The sequence below is a fragment of the Coffea eugenioides genome, chromosome 8, assembly GCF_003713205.1.
Source record: "Coffea eugenioides isolate CCC68of chromosome 8, Ceug_1.0, whole genome shotgun sequence".
NCBI lineage: Eukaryota > Viridiplantae > Streptophyta > Magnoliopsida > Gentianales > Rubiaceae > Coffea > Coffea eugenioides.
The window spans coordinates 3165260-3187029 of record NC_040042.1 but is presented as its reverse complement, the minus strand read 5'-3'; the positions used below and the strand labels follow the sequence as shown (position 1 = coordinate 3187029).

The 21770-nt window shown below is 36.8% G+C and overlaps 1 protein-coding gene across 1 annotated transcript; it reads left to right on the top strand.

Moving 5' to 3' along the window:
* Nucleotides 1–201: 201 nt before the first annotated feature.
* On the top strand, nucleotides 202–1840 carry LOC113779530 (S-norcoclaurine synthase 1-like). Its single transcript, XM_027325122.1, has 4 exons — nucleotides 202–462; nucleotides 619–863; nucleotides 1168–1492; nucleotides 1595–1840. Exons 1-4 carry the CDS (start codon nucleotides 202–204, stop codon nucleotides 1838–1840), a joined length of 1077 nt encoding a protein of 358 aa, XP_027180923.1.
* The last annotated feature ends 19930 nt before the right edge of the window (nucleotides 1841–21770 follow it).

Genomic DNA, 21770 nt, shown 5'->3' with positions numbered 1-21770 from the left:
ACATATCCTTTTAGAATATTAGTTTATGAACCAACTTAAAGTACCACATAATTTTTCACTTCTTTTATAAGAAAACTCTGGAGACACGCTTGAGATTATATTAAAATTTTATGGATACTATAGGAATTTATGGGAGATAGTGGCACCGTTGCCCCCAACCTTAAATCCGTCACTGGTTGATGTCCAACATATGAACGAGCAATGGAGACTAAGGTGGCTAGCACCAGAAAAGACCTTGGTGGTTCGCTCCCAGTTAAGAATGTACAAAAACTAGCTTCTAATAACTTGAAAGAAATCCCACACCGATACATCAGACCTGAACTTAATCCTGATGAAGTTTCAGTTGATGAATCTTTACAAATTCCAGTCATTGATATGAGCAAGCTTGCAACAGACCATGTAGATAACCAAAATGAAATGGCAGAACTTCACCAGGCATGCAAAGAATGGGGTTTCTTTCAGGTAAAATCAGGAAAGCTTTTTATGCTCACCAATTCAAACCGTCATAGTCTTTTCTTGGGTAAAATGCATACTCTAGAATTTTGTTCCTACGTGCTTACGCTATATAACTACGATTTTGCTTCCTAATTATGTTTGTGTAATTCAATCTTGAAACAGTTAATCAATCATGGAGCAACAGCAGCAATCGAGAAAATGAAGGTTGTCGTAGAGGACTTCTTCAAGCTGCCATTAGAGCAGAAGATGATCTATGCACAACTGCCAATTGATCTTGAAGGGTATGGTCAAGCATTTGTCATATCGGAGGACCAAAAGCTCGACTGGGGTGACATGCTCTTCCTTTACTCCTTACCAACCTCCCAAAGAAATATGAGATTCTGGCCTAACAATCCAAAATCTTTCAGGTACACATAAATAGCACGTCATATAAATCGTGATGCAAATTCTCTTAAAGCCATCCTTGTTCTTCAAGTTCTTATTTTGTTTCCCTTTCCCTTTCCCATTAGTCAGCTTTGTCCAATATACTGACTGCTGCAGGTCCCTAATGGAAAAGAAAAGAATTTTTCCCTGAAGCAATGTTTTGATTTCATGGTAGCACAGTATTAAGACAACAAAGTAATAGCAAGCTCACAAGGAATTTTTAAACCAGAAAAAATTTGAACATATTTCTCTCCACTTTGAGTTTCTAACTTGGTCTAAACCATCCAGATCAACCTTGGATGAATACTCAACTGAATTGCACAAAGTCTGCATGAGTCTCTTTAATCTCATGGCTATGAATCTTGGATTGGATGCCAAAAAAATTAGCAGCTTGTATGAAGATTGTGTTCAAGGAATAAGAATGAATTACTACCCACCATGCTTGCGAGCAGACAAGGTTATTGGCCTTGCTCCTCACTCTGATGCCACAGGACTGACCTTATTAGTTCAAGTGAATGAAGTTCAGGGCCTACAGATCAAGAAAAACAGTAAATGGGTGCCCATTAAACCCATTCCGGGAGCCATCATCATCAACATTGGTGATGTCATGGAGGTAACCATCGAATCTTATTTCAACTTAAAAATAAAAATGATCCTGCTTCTGAATGTTGAGGACTTGCATTTGAATTGATTGACTCCATGAATTTGAATGCAGATACTGAGTAATGGGGAATATTGCAGCATTGAACATAGAGCTGTTGTGCATTTCCAGAAAGAAAGACTTTCAGTTGCCGCATTTCACAGTCCTAATATCTGTGTAAAAATTGGTCCTCTACCTGATCTTGTGAAAGAAAATGGAGCAAATTACAAGACCTTACAGCACGAGGACTTCATAAGACTGGTTATTTCCAGGAAACTTGATGGAAAAAGCTTGCTGAAAACCATGAAAATCAGTAAATAAGAAAATTGCAAGTATACGGAAAGAAAATTTTCTGCCATCTTTCTTCAGAATAAAGAAGTGTATCATCACTTTCATCAGGGCCATCAGCCCATGATGAAAAGTCAGTGAAAATTCTGTTCAAGTAATAGCTAATTAAGGAGACATTTTGGTGAGTCTCAATCCTACATTTATGTGCATATACATGCTAAATGTAAGATTAAACTTTCATTCACTTGAGTGATATTACCTGATCATTGCAATTGATCTGTAGCACAAAATAAGCCAGAATCGGGAGAATGGAGGATTACAACATAATCTGGAATGTCGGTTGAACTCTGGTTTTGGTTTGAAATTAGACTACAAAGCTAATAGTCCAGCATCCATGCCTAATGAACAAGCCTCTAATTTAGAGGTCTTAATCCTGCAGACCTTTTTTTTTTAATAAATAAAATTTTTATGAGAAGTTTATGTGATTGCGGGAATGTGATGTACGCATTTGGAACTTTGATACTCTTCTCAGATAGGATGGTAAACTAACTTAACTAATATATTTACATCTCTACCAGAATTTAGAAGCGTGCATTTTTCTCAAGTTTTACAGCCATAATGAAGGAAAAAAACCAATCGGTTCGTTCTTCTCTCCCTTTTCCACAGCGTTTCTCTTCCCTCCTTCCGCCTTCCTTCAAAATCCTTCTCATCACAAAACTTCGGTCTGTTTTAGTGCGATGGATAGAAATCGAAATTTGAAATTAGGAAAGAAATCTTGTGCTTTTGGCTTCTTTTTCCGTGTGTGCAAAGATTTGTGCCCTCTTTTTTTTCTTTGGTCTAAAATGAGACTCCAAATCTTATAAGAGGAAAGGAAAGGGACAGATAAGGAAGAATTTGAGAGTCGAATCAGGCCTCACAACCACCTGAGCAATTTCCTTATCAACTAAACTAGATAGAATATCTAAACCACAAAAAATATCAAATCCAAATGCCAAAATTATCCCTCCAAATCCAAATGCTATTTGGAGATTTTAATTTCATCATTTTCAATGAGAATTACTGTGGAAATAAAACTTCAACTGTGGCAATCTCATTTAAGTAAAAAAAAAAAAACACAAACTAATAAACTTGGTACTGACCTTGAGAAAAAAGCAAGCAAAGTGTGTTGCCACAAAAGATCAAAATTGTTGATACAGGCATGTCTCATGGTTTGTTTAGATTAGATTACTCAGCAGCCACTTTTTTTTTAATCCTCCCCCACTTCCCTATTCCCTCCCTACCCTAAACAGGTCAGCCAAGATTTGAATCCTGGTCTATCAAGCGGGAGTTTAACTCCCTGACCACTGGCCCCACCACTAGTAGTTCAGAAGCTATTATCACATAATTGATAAACTATATAATTTACCATCTTTTTTGTAGTTCTGACCTTGATCAGTTTCCGATGGTAGGGGGAGGGATATGTTGAGTGGTAGGTCTCGAATAGACTTAAAAAAAAAAATCTGTTGTTATGCAAAACCAGGAGGTTAATAGTCATGTACGATCTAAAATGATTCCACATTGAAGAAAGTAACTTCATCACCCAAAATTATGTTCATCATAACTTTAAAGGCAGTGTTCATCATCTCAGTTAACAACTCAATTGGTTCATCCGGATTGTCCCATGCACTAAATGCATTCCTTGCAATTTCATCTGTTGGATCCTTAATCCAACATTGGACTTATATGTGAATAATTATGTATTGCAAACTGTCAATTAAGGTTAAACCCAATTAAAGTGATCAAATATAGTTTGGGTTTAATGTATCTAATAGGATGTGGGCCCTTTTGTGTGTAGAAACTTATGGGCTCCTATTTCAATGATGGGCTGAAATAGGGCTCCAAAGGTAACAGGAATGTTACCTATAAATAGGGTTATGGTCCCCAGGTCACAGGTATCGTTTTAGTTGTCGTATTCCCTAATACCACAAAATACCTCTTCCCTGATATCCCATCGTCAGGAAAGATACCAGAGAGAAACTAAAGGCCTCTCTCAAAGGATCGGTGAATACCTGTTGACCTGGAAGGCCACCCCAAATCTCTAGGGATTCAAGTATCAAGTTTATCAATATGGATTCAGGTACGCTTCCGCTATTTTATCGTTTATTTATTTCTTAATAATCGCCATATAGATCTTGGGTTCAATAGGTGATGGTTTTCACCAGTGGTTAAATTTAGATAACCACCCTTACAAGTGGTATCAGAGCCCATATGGTTGGTTATTAGGAAATAATTTTGTTTTAGTAATTCATAGTTTTTTACTATTAGTTCTGTTTTCATGGTTGCTAGTTGCGGACTTTGATGCTATTAAATATATGACCGTTATGTGTTCAAGTCTTGTTGATTCACTGGTTTGATCATATATGTGCAAGATCTTGGTTGCTTCTGCTGCGATACATGGATTCAGAACTATGATGTTTCTTAAGTTTATTTGTATCCAATCAGTTTGTTTGATATAATGGCCGATTGACCTTTACATCCGAAGAATTTGTCTTAGCATACGGTGGCTAGTTGGCACATGTTTCGGAATCTTAATTGATTGTACAGTAGAAAGCCGAAACAGAAAGCTTCTGTGGGCCATTGTTTTGCTATGCTAAAAGCCGAAAAAAAAAAAAAAACCAAAATAGCTTCAGAACGAATTGATGCTTCAGAACCAAAATAGCTTCTGGATTGATGCTTTTGGTCTTCGGTCAACTTTTCAATTAGTGGGTTCCACGAATTGTTAGGCATTAATATATTGCTTTGCTATGGCTGCTGATTCATTGTTTCATGTCCTGCCATCATTATTGCTAGTTTCATGTTTCGGCCATTATTGCTATTGTAGTAGTCATGCGGGTTCCACCGAGTAAAACCTATAATTGATTGTACTAATAGTCAATTTTTTTTTATAACCAAATTGGATATAAAACCTTGTATAAAGATCCGGACTTTAATTTGAATCTTTATAGGTTGATTTGGTTAATACTTGAATTTTCTTTGATTTGTTTTTTTTTTTAAGAACAAATATGCTTATATTTATGTTAAAGATATTAGGGTTTCTTTAATTTAAGTAAACCCTAATAAAGTTAAATAGGACATTTAAGCCCTATAAAATTCATATGTGTGGCCCATTAAATATGTTTTTTTTTATAAAGTACATTTCAAGAAAATTTTTGGGTTTAAATGTTAATTTTGGGTCAAATTATGGATATGGACCTTTGGTCCAATAAGTCATGATTTAATTTAATTGATTTGACCATGTTTGACCACGTTTTGACCAAAGTTGACCAAAGTTGACTTTGATCAAAATTTTTGTTTTATTTGGATAATTTTAAATTTGAATATTGGTATGATTATATATATTTTGGAATAAATTAATTGAAATAATATGCCACCAAAGTGACCTCTATTATGGAAATTAATTTATTTTAAAATATAATTAGTTGGGCACTAGTAATTTTATGAATATTGATCGGCCCAAAGGAAGGTCAATATTTAATGAAATTACATGTGTACTTGTGGTAATAAATGCGTGATAATTATTTGGATTTTACATGTGATTTATAAATTGGCCCAAAGGAAAATTTATTTTCGACATGTTATTATTATCAGCATTTATTACTGCACCAAGATATCACTCACTAGTTAATATTTTTGTCCAAAGACGAAATATTAATGGAATATCGATATCTTGAGATGGGACTACCATTATTTAAATTTATTATTGTTTTGATTTATGTGAGCTTGTTTTAATTATGTTATGTTTTCTGCTCAGTTGCGAATGATCTTACAAATATTACTTCCAACATCAATAATATTCCTATGCTGAATGGCACAAACTTCAAGTCCTGGAAAGAAAATCTCTTGATAGTACTTGGAGTAATGGATCTCGACCTTGCGTTAAGGGATGATTCTCCCCCACCTCTTACAGATCAAAGTACCTCTGATGAAAAGAGAAATAATGAGAGGTGGGAGAGATCAAATCGCTTGTGTCTGATGATCATTAAAAAGGCCGTTCCAGAAGCATTCAGGGGAACAATGTCAGAAACGACTGTAACCGCTAAAGAGTTCCTTCAGAACATTGAAAAAAGGTTTGTCAAGAACGAAAAGGCTGAAGTTAGTACGCTCTTGACACGCCTGGTTTCAATGAAATATAGTGGTAAAGGCAATATCAGAGAGTATATCATGGAGATGTCTCATCTTGCTTCGAAATTAAATGCACTTAAGTTGAAACTCTCCGAAGAGTTACTAGTGCATTTGATTTTAATATCTCTTCCTACACAATTTAGCCAATTTAAGGTGAGTTACAATTGTCAAAAGGAGACTTGGTCTCTAAATGAACTCATCTCACACTGTGTAGAGGAAGAGGAAAGGTTGAAGCAAGAGCAGACAGAAAGTGCTCATCTGGTGTCAACCACTAATAATAAAAGTAAGGGACTTAAAAGAAAGAAGGAAAAAGGAGCTGCAGGTACAGCGCCACAAAAGAAACAACAAAAGAAATCAAATGATCAGGGAAAGAATAGTTGTTTCTTCTGTGGGGCTGAAGGGCATCAAAAGAAGCATTGCACCAACTATCACGCTTGGCGTGCTAAGAAAGGTATGCTTCTTAATTTGGTTTGTTCTGAGGTTAATTTAACTTCGGTACCTAGACACACATGGTGGTTAGATTCCGGTGCAACAACTCACATCAGTGTGTCTATGCAGGGTTGCCTGAATTGCCGAAAGCCCAATGATAGTGAAAGATATATCTACGTGGGCGATGGCAAAACAGTTCAAGTTGAGGCAATTGGAGTTTTTAGATTATTGTTAAAGACCGGATTTTATTTGGATCTCAATGAGACATTTGTTGTACCGTCATTTAGACGGAATTTAATTTCTATTTCTGCTTTGGACAAATTTGGTTATTTCTGTTCATTTGGAAATGGAAAATTTGAATTGTTTCATGATTCAAAATTGGTTGGCTCTGGTTCTTTAATGCACTACGATAATCTATATTTAATTGACACAATTGTCTCATTTAATGAATCTCTGCATTTGAGTACTAGAGGAGTTAAAAGAAAATTAGCCAATGAGAATTCAGCTGCATTATGGCACAAGAGATTAGGACATATCTCCAAACGGAGAATGGAAAGACTTGTGTCAAATGAAATTCTCGACCCCTTGAATTTTACAGATTTTAATGATTGTATTAACTGTATAAAGGGGAAACAAACCAATAAAAGGAGATTTGAAGCCAATAGGTCCTTAGACGTCTTAGAACTTATACATACAGATATTTGTGGACCATTTCCTACATCTGCTTGGAATGGTCAACAATATTTTATAACGTTCATAGACGATTTTTCAAGATATGGCTACATATATCTCATTTCTGAAAAGTCACAGTCACTGGACGTGTTCAAAAAATTTTAAGGCCGAAGTTGAGAATCAACTCAACAAAAGAATTAAAAGCGTCAGATCTGACCGTGGTGGTGAGTACTATGGTAGATATGACGGTTCAGGTGAACAACGTCCAGGACCATTTGCTAAATACCTAGAGGAATGCGGTATCGTTCCACAGTACACTATGCCGGGTTCACCCACTATGAATGGTGTAGCTGAAAGACGAAATAGAACGCTTAAAGACATGGTAAGGAGTATGATATGTCATTCCACCTTACCAGAGTCACTCTGGGGAGAAGCACTTAAGACTGCAGCATATATTCTTAACAGAGTTCCAACTAAAGCAACTATCAAAACCCCTTATGAGCTTTGGACAGGGAAAAAGCCCAGTTTAAAGCATCTGCATGTTTGGGGGTGTCCAGCTGAGGCAAGGCCTTACAGGCCAAATGAAAAGAAACTGGATTCAAGAACGATTAGTTGTTATTTTATTGGATATTCTGAAAGATCCAGAGGTTACAAGTTTTATGATCCCACAGCCAAATCAATTTTTGAGACAGGAAATGCCCGGTTCTTTGAGGATGTCGAGTTTGGGGGAGAACATACAGTAAGGGACATTGTCTTTAAAGAGGAATATATTAATATTCCCACAGGTGTCATTACTCTTGCTCAGGACCCTATTCCTGAATTTGATCATGATACAACAAATCAAGACAATGTCGAAGAGCAAACTGTTATAGAAGAACAAACTCTTCCTCTTCAAGAACCAGTGCCATTAAGAAGATCCACTAGAGAAAGGAGAAGTGCAGTGCCAGATGATTACATTGTTTTTCTCCAAGAACATGAGGATGACTCTGGATTGATGGAAGATGATCCAATCAACTTCCGTCAAGCCATGGAAAGTTCAAATTCTCAAAAGTGGATCGATGCCATGAATGAGGAGATTAAATCCATGAAGGACAATGATGTTTGGGATCTTGTCCCATTGCCAGAAGGTGCGAAACCCATTGGTTGTAAATGGATATTTAAAATCAAAAGGGATTCGAAAGGCAATGTGGAAAGATTCAAAGCTCGTCTTGTCGCTAAGGGATTTACACAAAAAGAAGGTATCGACTATAAAGAAACCTTCTCTCCAGTCTCTTCAAAGGACTCCTTTAGAGTTATTATGGCATTAGTGGCACATTTTGATCTTGAGTTACATCAGATGGATGTAAAGACAGCGTTTCTCAATGGTAACATTGATGAGACGATTTATATGGTGCAACCAGAAAACTTTGTATCAGGAGATCCAAAGAATATGGTTTGCAAACTTAAAAAATCCATCTATGGGCTCAAACAAGCGTCTCGACAATGGTATTTCAAATTTCATCAGGTGATCATCTCATTTGGTTTTTGAGATGAATTTAGTGGATGATTGTATATACCATAAGTTCTGTGGGAGCAAATATATTTTTCTGGTATTGTATGTTGATGACATTTTGCTTGCCAGCAACGATATTGGTCTATTGCATGAAACCAAGAAATTTCTAACTAAGAATTTTGAGATGAAAGATCTTGGTGATGCATCTTTTGTGTTAGGCATACAGATACACCGTGATCGCTCTCGGGGTATTTTAGGACTATCACAAAAGGGCTATATCGAAAAGGTCCTTAAAAGGTATGGCATGCAAAATTGTAAACCAGGTGACACCCCTGTGGCTAAAGGAGACAAATTTAGTCTTGAGCAGTGTCCCAAGAATGCTTTTGAGGAAAGAGAGATGCAAAAGATTCCTTATGCCTCAGCAGTAGGGAGTCTAATGTATGCTCAAGTATGTACGCGTCCGGATATTGCATACATTACTGGAATGTTGGGTAGATATTTGAGTAATCCTGGATTAGATCATTGGAAAGCAACCAAACGGGTCTTACGGTATCTACAGAAAACAAAAGACTACATGCTCACGTATCGGAAGTCAGATGAGTTGGAGATCATTGGGTATACTGATTCCGATTATGCTGGATGCAAAGATACTATGAAGTCAACGTCAGGCTATGTCTACTTGTTGGCTGGAGGTGCCATATCCTGGAAGAGTGCTAAACAGTCCCTCATAGCATCTTCCACTATGGCTGCAGAGTTTATAGCTTGTTATGAGGCATCCAATCAGGGAATTTGGCTGCGAAATTTCGTCACAGGATTACGTGTAGTGGATGGCATTGAAAGACCACTCAAATTATTCTGTGACAATAAGTCAGCAGTCTTATATTCCAATAACAATAGGAGCTCGACCAAATCTAAACATATAGATATCAAGTTCCTGACTGTTAAAGAAAGAGTGCAGAATGGACAGTTATCAATAGAGCACATCGGGACAAACTCCATGGTTGCGGATCCGCTTACTAAGGGATTGCCACCCAAAATGTTTCATGAGCATACTGCTCATATGGGTGTCGTGTTAAATGATGTATAGTTTTTGTGGGAGTTTGTTATTTTAAATGCTCTTATGATATTTTTCAGTTATTAAGGATTTAAGGATATTTTATGCATAAATAAAGTTTGGATTTATTTGCACTCTAATTTTGGTATGGTTTGATCTCATAAAATTTAAGGTGGACCAGTTGGAAATAGGCATGTTTTGGTCACATTACATGAAATTTTCATGCTACACATCCACATCATAATTCATGTCATTCAATTGCATTGATATATGTGACCATTGATGGGTCGAGTTACGAAATTGTAACAAAGGCCGCTTTGATCCTATATTGGTGTAATTGATGGACCGAATTGGTTGCAGATACATTGTGATAATGACAGTAAAGTTGAGCTCATACGGTTAATTGCAAAATATAATTATAAGGTTACACATATAGTCCAAGTGGGAGATTGTTGGATCCTTAATCCAACATTGGACTTATATGTGAATAATTATGTATTGCAAACTGTCAATTAAGGTTAAACCCAATTAAAGTGATCAAATATAGTTTGGGTTTAATGTATCTAATAGGATGTGGGCCCTTTTGTGTGTAGAAACTTATGGGCTCCTATTTCAATGATGGGCTGAAATAGGGCTCCAAAGGTAACAGGAATGTTACCTATAAATAGGGTTATGGTCCCCAGGTCACAGGTATCGTTTTAGTTGTCGTATTCCCTAATACCACAAAATACCTCTTCCCTGATATCCCATCGTCAGGAAAGATACCAGAGAGAAACTAAAGGCCTCTCTCAAAGGATCGGTGAATACCTGTTGACCTGGAAGGCCACCCCAAATCTCTAGGGATTCAAGTATCAAGTTTATCAATATGGATTCAGGTACGCTTCCGCTATTTTATCGTTTATTTATTTCTTAATAATCGCCATATAGATCTTGGGTTCAATAGGTGATGGTTTTCACCAGTGGTTAAATTTAGATAACCACCCTTACATCATCCACATAGTCGATGAACATTGACAAGGCCTCCTGTCTGGCAAGTGGAGTTGATTTCACCTGCCCGTGGAGTCCTTTCTTTCCTAATAAATCTGGTGCTGATTTAGGCCAACCTGCTCAAATACGCTCGTCGATCAGTCAATACTTTTCTGCATGTTTCCGCTGCTGTGACAATGATGCATGGCTTTCAAAACAAGTATGCCCCGTTCAATGGAGCCTTGCCAAATCTGTTCATGCAATCCCAGAGGGGTCGCACTTCTTTATCCACAGCGAGAGTGTAACTTGATTTAGAAGGGGGAAAGAAAAAATTCATATATGTGTTAACAATGATAAGTCGCAGATGTCAGTTTCAAATTACTGGTTTTTGACTCTAAATTTAGCAAACCCAATTCCTTAGTCATGTACCTGATCAAGATTGGCCTTAAATTGTCTACGTGACTGGTAGATGATTTATGATGGCATTCGCATATGCCACGTATATATATATATGCTTGCAGGAAAGGAAAAAGCTCTAATAGATGATTTTGGTTTCGGTTTGCTTTCGAAGTACATCAAAAATAACAAATAATCATTCTACTAATCTCATCGTTTTTATGTTCATTTTTCTGTTCAATCCAAAAGTTGCCGATTGTTGCCTCTTGCCTTAGAGCTGCTTTAGGTTACATACAAATTCTCTTCTCCTCTGTGTTTTTGGTATGGTCCTATTCAAATCCTAAAAAAAATCCCTTTTTCCCCCTTTCAGGGAGATTGTATTGAATCGCTTTTGTAATCAAAATTGGTGATGGTGGCATGGTAATTAGTAATTAGCAACAAAAATTCTTTACTAACGAATATATAACAACTAAAATGATACTTATCAAGATGTGCCATTGGCCTTAAATTCTTCTACGATAGTCATTGAGCAACTTATAGAATCTCCTATAAGTTGCTAAATAATCATCTACTAAAATTTACAACTGTATGATTATTGATGAAGTAATCACATTGAACTCCATCAACTAATCTCGGGGGTGTAATTATTCAATAAGCAAAAAGAATGACTATGCAATGAAATTAGGACAGGTTGATATAGGATTTTATTACGTTTATTGGATTAATCATCTCACATGTTTCTAAGGGTGATTAGATTACAAATTACTCAGAAATATTATGAAAACTCTTACATTTCGTGAAGCATGTGTGAAAATGTGAAAGGCACCTTATCAAATTTCAAATTCGCTGGCCAACTACTGAATTAGCGGTAAGCAATTTCTCATTCCTTCAAATTTTTAATGCTACGGCTGATCTTCTTCATCGATAGCTATATATAAGAGGTCCAATTTGTTGGGGAAAATGGGTAATTTCCCACTCAAATGATACAACTAGTGAATTAAACCGATTCAGTAATTCCTAGGAAAGATTGCCAAACAATCTCCTAAGACAGAATTACCATTCCAAGTAAATTCCCGGAAAAGGCTGGAGGGGTCACAAATGATCTCACTTAAAATCCAATCTCCTATGACAGAATTTACGTGCACGGTGTATTATCACAACTAGATCCATGTCTACATAAATTGCACATACACACGAATAAGAAAATACACCCAAACGAACTGTATAAAAACACTACAAATAAACCCGACAAATACATTGAATACTAGGCTACAATTGAAAAGAAACTACCAAATAAATGCGTAATAAATAAAAGAGATAAGGAAAGAACACACTCAGAATTGATAACGAAGTTCGGCTAAATGTGCCTAATCTCCGAGTACCGCCTAACCAACCTGCTTTTATTAATTTGGGAGAAGAAAGAATATAAAATTTTGGTGTGTTTTAATTGGGAAGGGAGAGTGTGAATTTATTACTCTCAAACACTCCCCCAAACCTTAAACCCACCGATGTGGAATAAGTGATTACGCCAAAAAGTCAACAAATCTTCACCTTAGCATAATTTTTAATCCCACCAAAAATACAAACCTTCTCACTCAAACAAAATAACAAGTCCTTGCGGTATGTCCAAATTTGCGCTCAGCGGGTGCCAATTCAAATGTGCAGGATGTTGACCAAGTCTAAATAATGTTTAAATTTGGATCTTGTAATCATCTTGGTCAGCATATCTGCAGGATTCTCCGTAGTCCGAATCTTCTGGAGAAAAATCTCTTCTTCTTCGAGAATTTCCCGCACAAAATGATAGCGAACATCAATGTGCTTCGTTCTTGCGTGCAAGACCTGGTTCTTTGCTAAGTGAATAGCATTCTGACTGTCATAAAACACGTCAATGTGTTTTTGACCAACTCCCAAGTTTTCAAGCAATCCTTGAAGCCAAATTGCCTCCTTCATAGTTTCGATAATCGCCATATACTCTGCCTCTATTATAGACAAAAGTCACTGTTGACTACAAAGTAGACTTCCAACTAACTGGCGCCTTAGCAAACGTGAACAAGTAGCCAGTTTAGATTGTCGTTTATCCAAGTCACCTGCATAGTCAGAATCACAATATCCAACTACACATTGACCAAATAATTCATCCTACTCAAATACTAATCCAACATCAACAGTATCTTGGATATACCGTAGAATCCATTTCACAACTTGCCAATGACCCTTGTCTGGATCATGCATGAACCTGCTTACCACACTAACTGCATGTGAAATGTAGGGTCTCAAACACACTATTGCATACATCAAGCTACTAACTGCATTAGCATACAGGACTTTTGCCAGGTATGCTCGCTCTTCATCTATTTTTGGAGATAATAGGCTGCTAAGTTTCAAATGAGGAGCAAGCGGAGTACTTATAGGTTTTAAATCTCCATTCATACCAAGCCGTTGTAGTACCTTCTTCAAATACTGCTTCTGTGTCAGACAAAACTTGTCTCTCATTCTATCCCTACTTATCTTCATGCCGAGAATCTTCTTGGCTTCTCCCAAATCTTCCGTCTTGAACTCTTTATTTAAATGAGTCTTTAATTTGTCAATTTCAACTTGGTTATTTGACGCTATCAACATATCATCAACATACAAGAGTAACTAGATATAGGACTCATCTCGTAGTTTGCGCAAATACACACATTGATCGTATTTATTTCTTGTATACTTCTGACCCATTATGAGTTGGTTAAATTGTTTGCACCATTGCCTCAGTGATTTCTTCAATCCGTACAACGATTTACTCAACTTACAAACCTAATTCTCTTTATCAGCAACTTTGAATCCATTTGTCTGAGACATATAGATTTCCTCCTTCAAGTCACCGTGAAGGAACGCGGTCTTCACATTAAGTTGAGCTAGCTCCAAATTCAACTGTGCTACCAAGGCCAATAAAATTCTAATAGATGAATGTTTAACAACTGGAGAAAATATCTCATTATAATCAACTCCCTACTTCTAAGCGTAGTTTTTAACCACCAATCTTGCCTTGTAACGAATATCATTCTTGTCAGAAAATTCTTCTGTCTTTGCAAATAACTATTTGCATCCAATTGCTTTCTTACCCTTCGGTAGTTATGTCAATTTTCACGTCTTATTCTTCTGAAGAGATTGCATCTCTTCTTCCATAGCATCTTTTCATCTACCATTTTCTGTACTTTGAATTGTTTCAGGAAAGGTAGATGGAGTATCATCAACAACTGGAAGTGCATAGGCCACCATATCAGCAAAACGAACAAGTTTTTGAATTTCTCGTCTTGACCTATTAACGGCAATTGACTCTTGCTGCTGTTGAGACTCTTGGGTTGAAACCTCTTCCTCATCTGACTCCTCTTTTGTCATGGGTGAGTCACTGATGGTGCTATTTGTTGGGCTCACCATTATCTGCTCAAACTCCACCTGTTTCGGCATACACTCCACCTATTGCGGAATACCACTGGTTCCATCTTGTGCTACCTTATTCAACATGGTAGATTCATCAAAGGTAACATTCTTGCAGATAATGGTCTTCTTTACTTCTAGACACCACAAACGGTATCCCTTAACTCCAATATTGAAGACCATAAAGAGAGACTTCTTTGCACGTGGATCCAACTTTGGTTCATTTACATGATAATATGCAGTAGAACCAAAAATATATAAAAAATCATAGTCTGTTGCAGATTTTTCAAACCATACCTCTAATGGAGTCTTACCACCTATTGCAGATGATGACAAGTGATTGATTAGATGTTGAGTGTATGTCACAACTTCAGCCCAAAACTTTCTGCCTAACCCAGCATTAGACAGCATGCAATGAACTTTCTCCACTAGTATCTAGTTTATACGTTCTGACACCCCATTCTACTGCGATTTTCTTCTGACTATAAAGTGCCGAACTATACCACATTCTTGGCATATCTCCTGGAAGGGATCACTCTTGTATTCTCCACCGTTGTCTGTTCGGAGAACCTTGATCTTTCTTCCTGTCTGATTTTTAAAAAGAACTTTCCATGTAAGAAAAACCCCTAGCACATCATCTTTGTTCTTCATAGTAAACACCCAAACTCTTCTGGAAAAATCATCAACAAAAGTGACAAAATAGTACCTGCCTCCAAGGAATGGAGTTTTGGCAGGTTCCCACATATCTGAATGCACATAATCCAAAATACCCTTGGTATTACGGATGACAGTGCCAAATTTCACTCTTCTCTATTTTTCCAGAACGCAATGCTCTCAAAATTCTAATTTACAAGTTTTCGTACCTTTCAACAATCTTTGCTTGACAAGATTTTGCAAGAATTTTTTACCACCATGTCCCAATCGTATGTGCCACAATTTTGTTGCGTCTGCATCCTTCTTGCTATTAGAAGATGTTGGTGGTGCTGCTATCCCAACAATTGTATTATCTTAGTAGTAATACAGATTATTCTTTCTCACGTCTTTCAACATCACAAGTGCTCCCGAAATTGCTTTAAGAATTCCGTCTCGCATCATCACAACCAGGCCTTTTGACTCCAAGACCCTCAAAGAGATGACATTCTTCTTCAAGTTCGGTATGCATCGAACATCTTTCAAGATTCTGGTCGATTCCTCATGGTTACACAAATTGATTGAATCTATCCCAACTGTTTTATATGGATTGTCATTTCCCATGTAAACAACTCCACCATCAAGTTCTTTAAATTCAAAGAATCACTCCCGTATGGGAGACATGTGGTAGGTGCAACTTGAATCCAAAATCCACTCATTTCGATGGGATGTTGAAGGTGATACAACTAAAGAGAAAATTGATTTCGCGTCACTTTTGCACTCTGCAACATTGGCTTCTTGCGGGTTTTCTCTTTCTTTTTTAACTTTGGACAGTCTTTCTTGAGTACCCTTTCTCATGATAGAAAATAAACTCATTTTTGACAACTCTATTTTTCGATTTGGACCTTCCTCTTTTCCCCTATGATTGGCTTTACTGACGACCTCTTGCCACTAACGTTTCATCTGCTGTAACTACTTTATTTTTTATTTTATCCCGTTTTCTCAATTCATGACTATACAAAGCAAAACATACAGCATCTAAAGACACATTCTCCTTTTCATGAAATAACGTAGTCTCCAAATGTTCAAATTCATCAGAAAGAGATGACAACAACATCAAAGCCAAATTTTCATCTTCAAATTTCACATCTAAATTGAACAGGTCTACTACTAAATGATTAAATATAGTGATGTGTTCATTCATATTAGTACTTGGTCGATAATCGAATCGGAACAATCTTACTTTATAAAAGCATACTTTTGCACTCTGGACAAACACGATCGAATAGTTTCGTATGCCAACCAATTTATGGTACTTCACTCCTGCTCTTCTATGTCATCTGATTTCTGACAGGGTGTCGAGCCTGTGCAATAATAAATACCTGCTCAAATAAAATACAAATTCTGTATATAGCGGTAAGTAGGGTCGAATCCACAGGGATTGAGGATAATTTAATTTCTTCTCAAGTTCCAAATATGGGGGGTTTTTGAAAATGAGAGTAACTAAATTATTTGGAATAAATTAAAATAAAATAAAATAACTACAACTCAAATAACTAATTATCACGATAAAAATAATAATGGACGAACTCTAGCCAAGAGACAACTTCGGAGATGGTTCACTTAATTCGATCACAGATGCAGGATTATTCCAGTTACTATCTGATAAATTAGTTATAGTTGTCATACACGCGATAAACAACCAACTCTTACTCAATTTGTCGATAGCCAAGGTACGACCGTTGACTATTTCTCTAATCAGGAAATAACCCTAGGTACGATCATAGAAGTTCAATTCCCTAATTGCATGAATAATTAGAAGAGCCTAATTCTAACCAATCAACACGCTACGAGAGTCTCTTTAAGTTAGCCTGTCTATCTCCCTGACACAAACCCAATCATGTCAGTTGCCACCAGTTTAGAATAATTAAACAATTATGGATTTAACTACCCTAATTGGCTTCAGGTTATTGAATTAATCTAGAATCTGGGCCCTGGATAATCGAATAATAAAACAACCATATGAACATAAAGCAGAAGATAGACGAATACCAGAAAATAATAGGAAATAAATAAAAACTAATTCGATCTCACAAATTTAGTAGAACCAAGTCCTCCGTTGTTCCTCGACTAGATGAGAAACTTAGCCACGCCTCATGAGAAAATCTCCACGTAATTTAATTGAGGTCCAGGCCATCAAAGGAAAGAATAAAACTAAACTATGCTAAAAGCTAAGCTAAAACTATTGATCATCCAAAACCTCCTGTACGTTTCTCCCTTTTTAAAGCCAAAAGAAAGTCTAATGCTATCTCTAGTGGTCCCCGCATGAATTCAAAGTCCAATTCCATTTCACAAGCCTTTGTACGTTTCTTTTCCAAGAGTCCAAATGACTCATACTTCTTATCTCCGTGGTCCCCGCCGAAATTGAGAGTCCAAGTACTCAAAAGAAAGCTCTGCCAAATTCCTTGTATTACGTTTTCTCTTGGTAGGAGGACTCTTAGTCAGCAAAAGAGGGGAATGGAAGTCCGGTTCTTCTCAGCAATGTGGGCCAGGTCTGTGGAGTATTTAGAAGTCTCCATTTTCTCCAGAAAATACCTCTTTTTTTTGTGATTTTCTGCTCCATTCCCTAAAATTAAATCCAGATACCAAATATAAGTAAATATTAATAATTAAACAATATTTGGCAAAGACAAAGAGGAAATTAATAATAAAATAATCAACAATTAACACTCTATCAATTCCCCTCACACCTAAATCATTGACAGGTGCCGAACCTGTACAATAATAAATACCTACTCGAGAAAAATACAGATTTTGTATATAGCGGTGAGTAGGGTCGAATCCACAGGGACTGGGGATAATTCGTTTCTTCTAGAGTTCAAAGTATGGGGGGATTTTTGGATTAAATGCTAACTAAATAAATTAAATGCAGAAAATAAATAAAAGAAATAATTATTGGAGAACCTTTAGCCAAGGGTACACTTCAGAAATGGTTCATGCACTGATCATTGATTCACAGATAATTCCACATTTATTAATAGATCAGTTATAGTTGTCATGCACGCGATAAACAACCAACCTTTCCTTAATTTCCCGATAGTTAAGGTACGACCGTTAACTATTTCTCTAACCCAAAAACAACCCTAGGTACGACCGTAGGATTTAATTTCTAGATTGCATTAATAAATAGAAAGGCCCAATCCTAACTAACAAACACGCTACGAGGGTTTGTTTAAGTTAGATCGTATGTTCCCCTGACATAAACCCAATTACGCCAGTTGCTACTGAGATAAAGATAACGAACAATTACGGATTCAATTATCCCTATTTAGCAAAATAGCCTATGTGAATAATTAAATATTGCGCATCTATTCAATCACTCACACGAGCTATAGCAATTAAAAGCAGGTAACATATAAATACCAATAAATTAAGGAAGCAATTAAAATAAATTAGATCTCACAGTAATTGTTGAACCAAATCTTCAGTTGTCCCCTTGACTAGAATTGAGAGGTTAGTCCTCCATTAATGGAGAACAACCATGCGGAAGAATAAAAACTAAACTATGCTAAAAAAAAGGTCCCCCGTAGCCTTTCTTACGATTGTCCTTATATAGCCAAAGGAGATGACTAAAGCTATCTATCCAGTGGTCCCCACGAATAAAGAACAAAAACAACTCTCAAAACTCCCTACGTTTCTTTCCTTCCAAAGCTGAAAATGACTCAATGCTTTCCCGTGGTCCCCGCCGCAGATTCCAAATCAAAGTACAAAAGGCAATGCCTCTTGATGTTTCCTCCTCTTTTTCGTCTTTCATTGCTCTTAGGACTCTTAAGTACTCAAGACACTCCCAATTAGCAAAAGAAATGCAGTCCACGTATATCACCATGTGGGCCAAGTCTGTGGCTTATTTGAAGTCTCAATTATTTCCAAAAAGTCTCTCATTTTTGTAGTTTTCTGCTCCATTCCTGAAATGAGATTCAAATACCAAATATAAATATATATTTAACAATTAAGCAATATTTGGCAAGGATAAAAAGGGAAATTAATAATAAAATAACCAACAATTAACACCCTATCAATCATGCTTGCCCTCAAGTATAAGAACAGCAATTGAACACCAAAATTTGACAATGGCTATTGCTCTAACTATCATATTGCCAAGATACCCAGAAAAACATATATCAAGCATCACAGTTAAGATCCAAGAAAAACCACTCCGGTTAGTTTCCCAACCACCAACTCCTCCAATTTAAAGCAAACTAATCTAAGAAAAAGGAATGGTTGCTCACATTTATCAGTAAATGGTCCAGCTATTAACCAAAATCTCGACATTAAGATCACAAATAGGCAAGCTGACTTTTTTTTTTTTTAATACTAACACAAACTTTACTTTACTCTTTTTCACATTCTTCCATTTTTCTCTCTTTTTTTTGAATAGTAACAAAAAACTTAATCTCTAGCCATCGGAGTCTTTTGACGCGGACTCCAACATTTGTCAGATGAAGGAGCCCGGTTACTCAGCCCCCATCGCTGTATGATCACGTACTCTTAGAAATCACTACCTTTTGACGCGAGAATCGACACTTTAGGTGAAAATCCCCGGTTACTCAGTAGTAACCACTAGCGGAGCACAGTCAACTCTTATTTACAACCATATAACACGATATCTAAAAACAACACACGAATAACAGCAGCCAGCCTCAAATTTCCAAACATGAAGAACTAAAATTAATAATTGGACCAATTCACATGAAAAATGTCGACAATCATTCCCTATGTCTAGAAAAGTTAACCAAAAATTGGAAAAATTAAGCAGTTATTGATATTCACCAAAGAGATGTTCCTGAACTCAATCACATCAACTTGATACCCTTTTATTACTAAAACTTGACAATAGCAGAATTAGAGACAATAATCCAGCATCAAAACTTGGTATTCATTTAAGGACTGACCACTAGAAAGAAAAAGAAAATAAAATAAATGAAAGATAGGCAAAAACTAACTAAAAATAAAGGAAAAACCCCTAGAAACTAAAAATAAAAATACTAGCATCCCAACTGATCTCCCCCCCACACCTAAATGACACATTGCCCTCAATGTGATAATGTAAAAGTAGAAGGAAGGAGAGGGGCAACGGTACTTCCCTGAAGTCATCACAACAGAGGCAGTTCAGGTGGAAATTGTGGATCAAGACCTGCATGGTGACGTCAATGTGGGTCATCCGAGTCTCTAGTCTCTCAACTCGCATCTGGAGCTGGTGCCATTCGTTGTTTCACCATGAACTCTAAATATCACTCTAAGCAACAAGAGACTACAATTGCCAACAAATAATGGAAGCCGAAAATTCAAAGCAATAACAATTTTTAAAACCATCCAAATGAGCAAAATGCACAATTTAACCTCCCACAGATTAAACCAGACCCCAACACTTATAGCAAATGCAATCAATAAGTACTTATGGACCCCATGTAGTCAAATTCAGAATTAAGGCCGTCCAAACTGCAACAACTGCTCCAAATACCCCAAGCAAGTCAATTAAAGGCAACCGACTTCAACAAGCAAATGCAAACGGCACATTCATATCCTAATTCAACAAATAAACGCAGGAAAGTAGCCACAATACTAGAGCACAGCTCCCAATAATGCAACAGAACAGCAACTCGAACAAACTAGGAACTGTGCTAGTGTCTTAATAAATCAACAACTTTCAGCAATTAGACACAATCGGACCCAATATCGTAACAACTGTCTCCAATTGGACAGTCAATTACCCACTTCAACCTGCTAAAATTAGCAATTGACCCAAGAAAATGGCAACTCCAGCAACAACAGTTTAGAAGTTGGACAGAAACAACTCAACCACAAATGCCCAGTAGTCGATTAGGCAACCAATAACACAGGAGTAACAAATATTATGTAAACTACCCTCACCAGTACCACTGGTGCATGCACAAGGAAAATTGAAATCAAATGGCCAACCCAAGACATGTGATAAAGCCAAACACACCAATCAGTACCACTGAATGGCAGAGAGTAACACGGGACCCAATTGATAAGTAACTTCCAAATTACCCCCAACAATTTCCAAACAAATAAACTGGCACAAAAGTCATCAAATTTTATCCCCCAGATGCAATAGAAATCTCAAGTAGTCAAAACCCAATAAGCACAGGTATCTCCCAATTCAAAAGGGTAATGCACAATAAATGGCCCACCAAATTAGCAATGTAAAGCCCTGAGCAATTTACGCCCAACAATTCAATCAATACCAAAAAATTGCCCCAAATAATGTAACAGTTAAACTCCACGGGCAAGGGATGTCCAACCAATTTCACTCGAGCAAACTATAAGCAGTGCTAGTGTCTAAACAAATCAACAAATTTCAGCAATTAGACACAATTCCACCCAAAATCTCAACAAATGTCCCCAATTGGACAGTCAATTACATATGTCAACCCACTAAAATGCCAATGACCACCGAAATTGGCAACTCCAGCAAACTGTCCAATGTGAATATAGCAATTTGAACCACTCGGCAAACTGTCCCCAATAATTCAATTTAGTTCACCCACAATCGATAAGTGATGAAAATGGTAACCACACAAATTATGCCCCACAGATAATGGCAATTAAAACAATTAGAAAGCAGCAAAGTAGACTTCGGTGAATTCCAAGGGTTACCCATGCAAGCGAGATAGTAAAATCGATATTAAGGGTTGGAAAGACTAAATACCGACACCTGG

Coding starts and splice junctions, on each gene's coding strand:
- LOC113779530 (XM_027325122.1), top strand. CDS start 202: ATGGAGACTAAGGTGGCTAGCACCAGAAAAGACCTTGGTGGTTCGCTC. Junction 463..618: donor AAGAATGGGGTTTCTTTCAG/GTAAAATCAGGA, acceptor ATCTTGAAACAG/TTAATCAATCATGGAGCAAC. Junction 1,493..1,594: donor ACATTGGTGATGTCATGGAG/GTAACCATCGAA, acceptor ATTTGAATGCAG/ATACTGAGTAATGGGGAATA.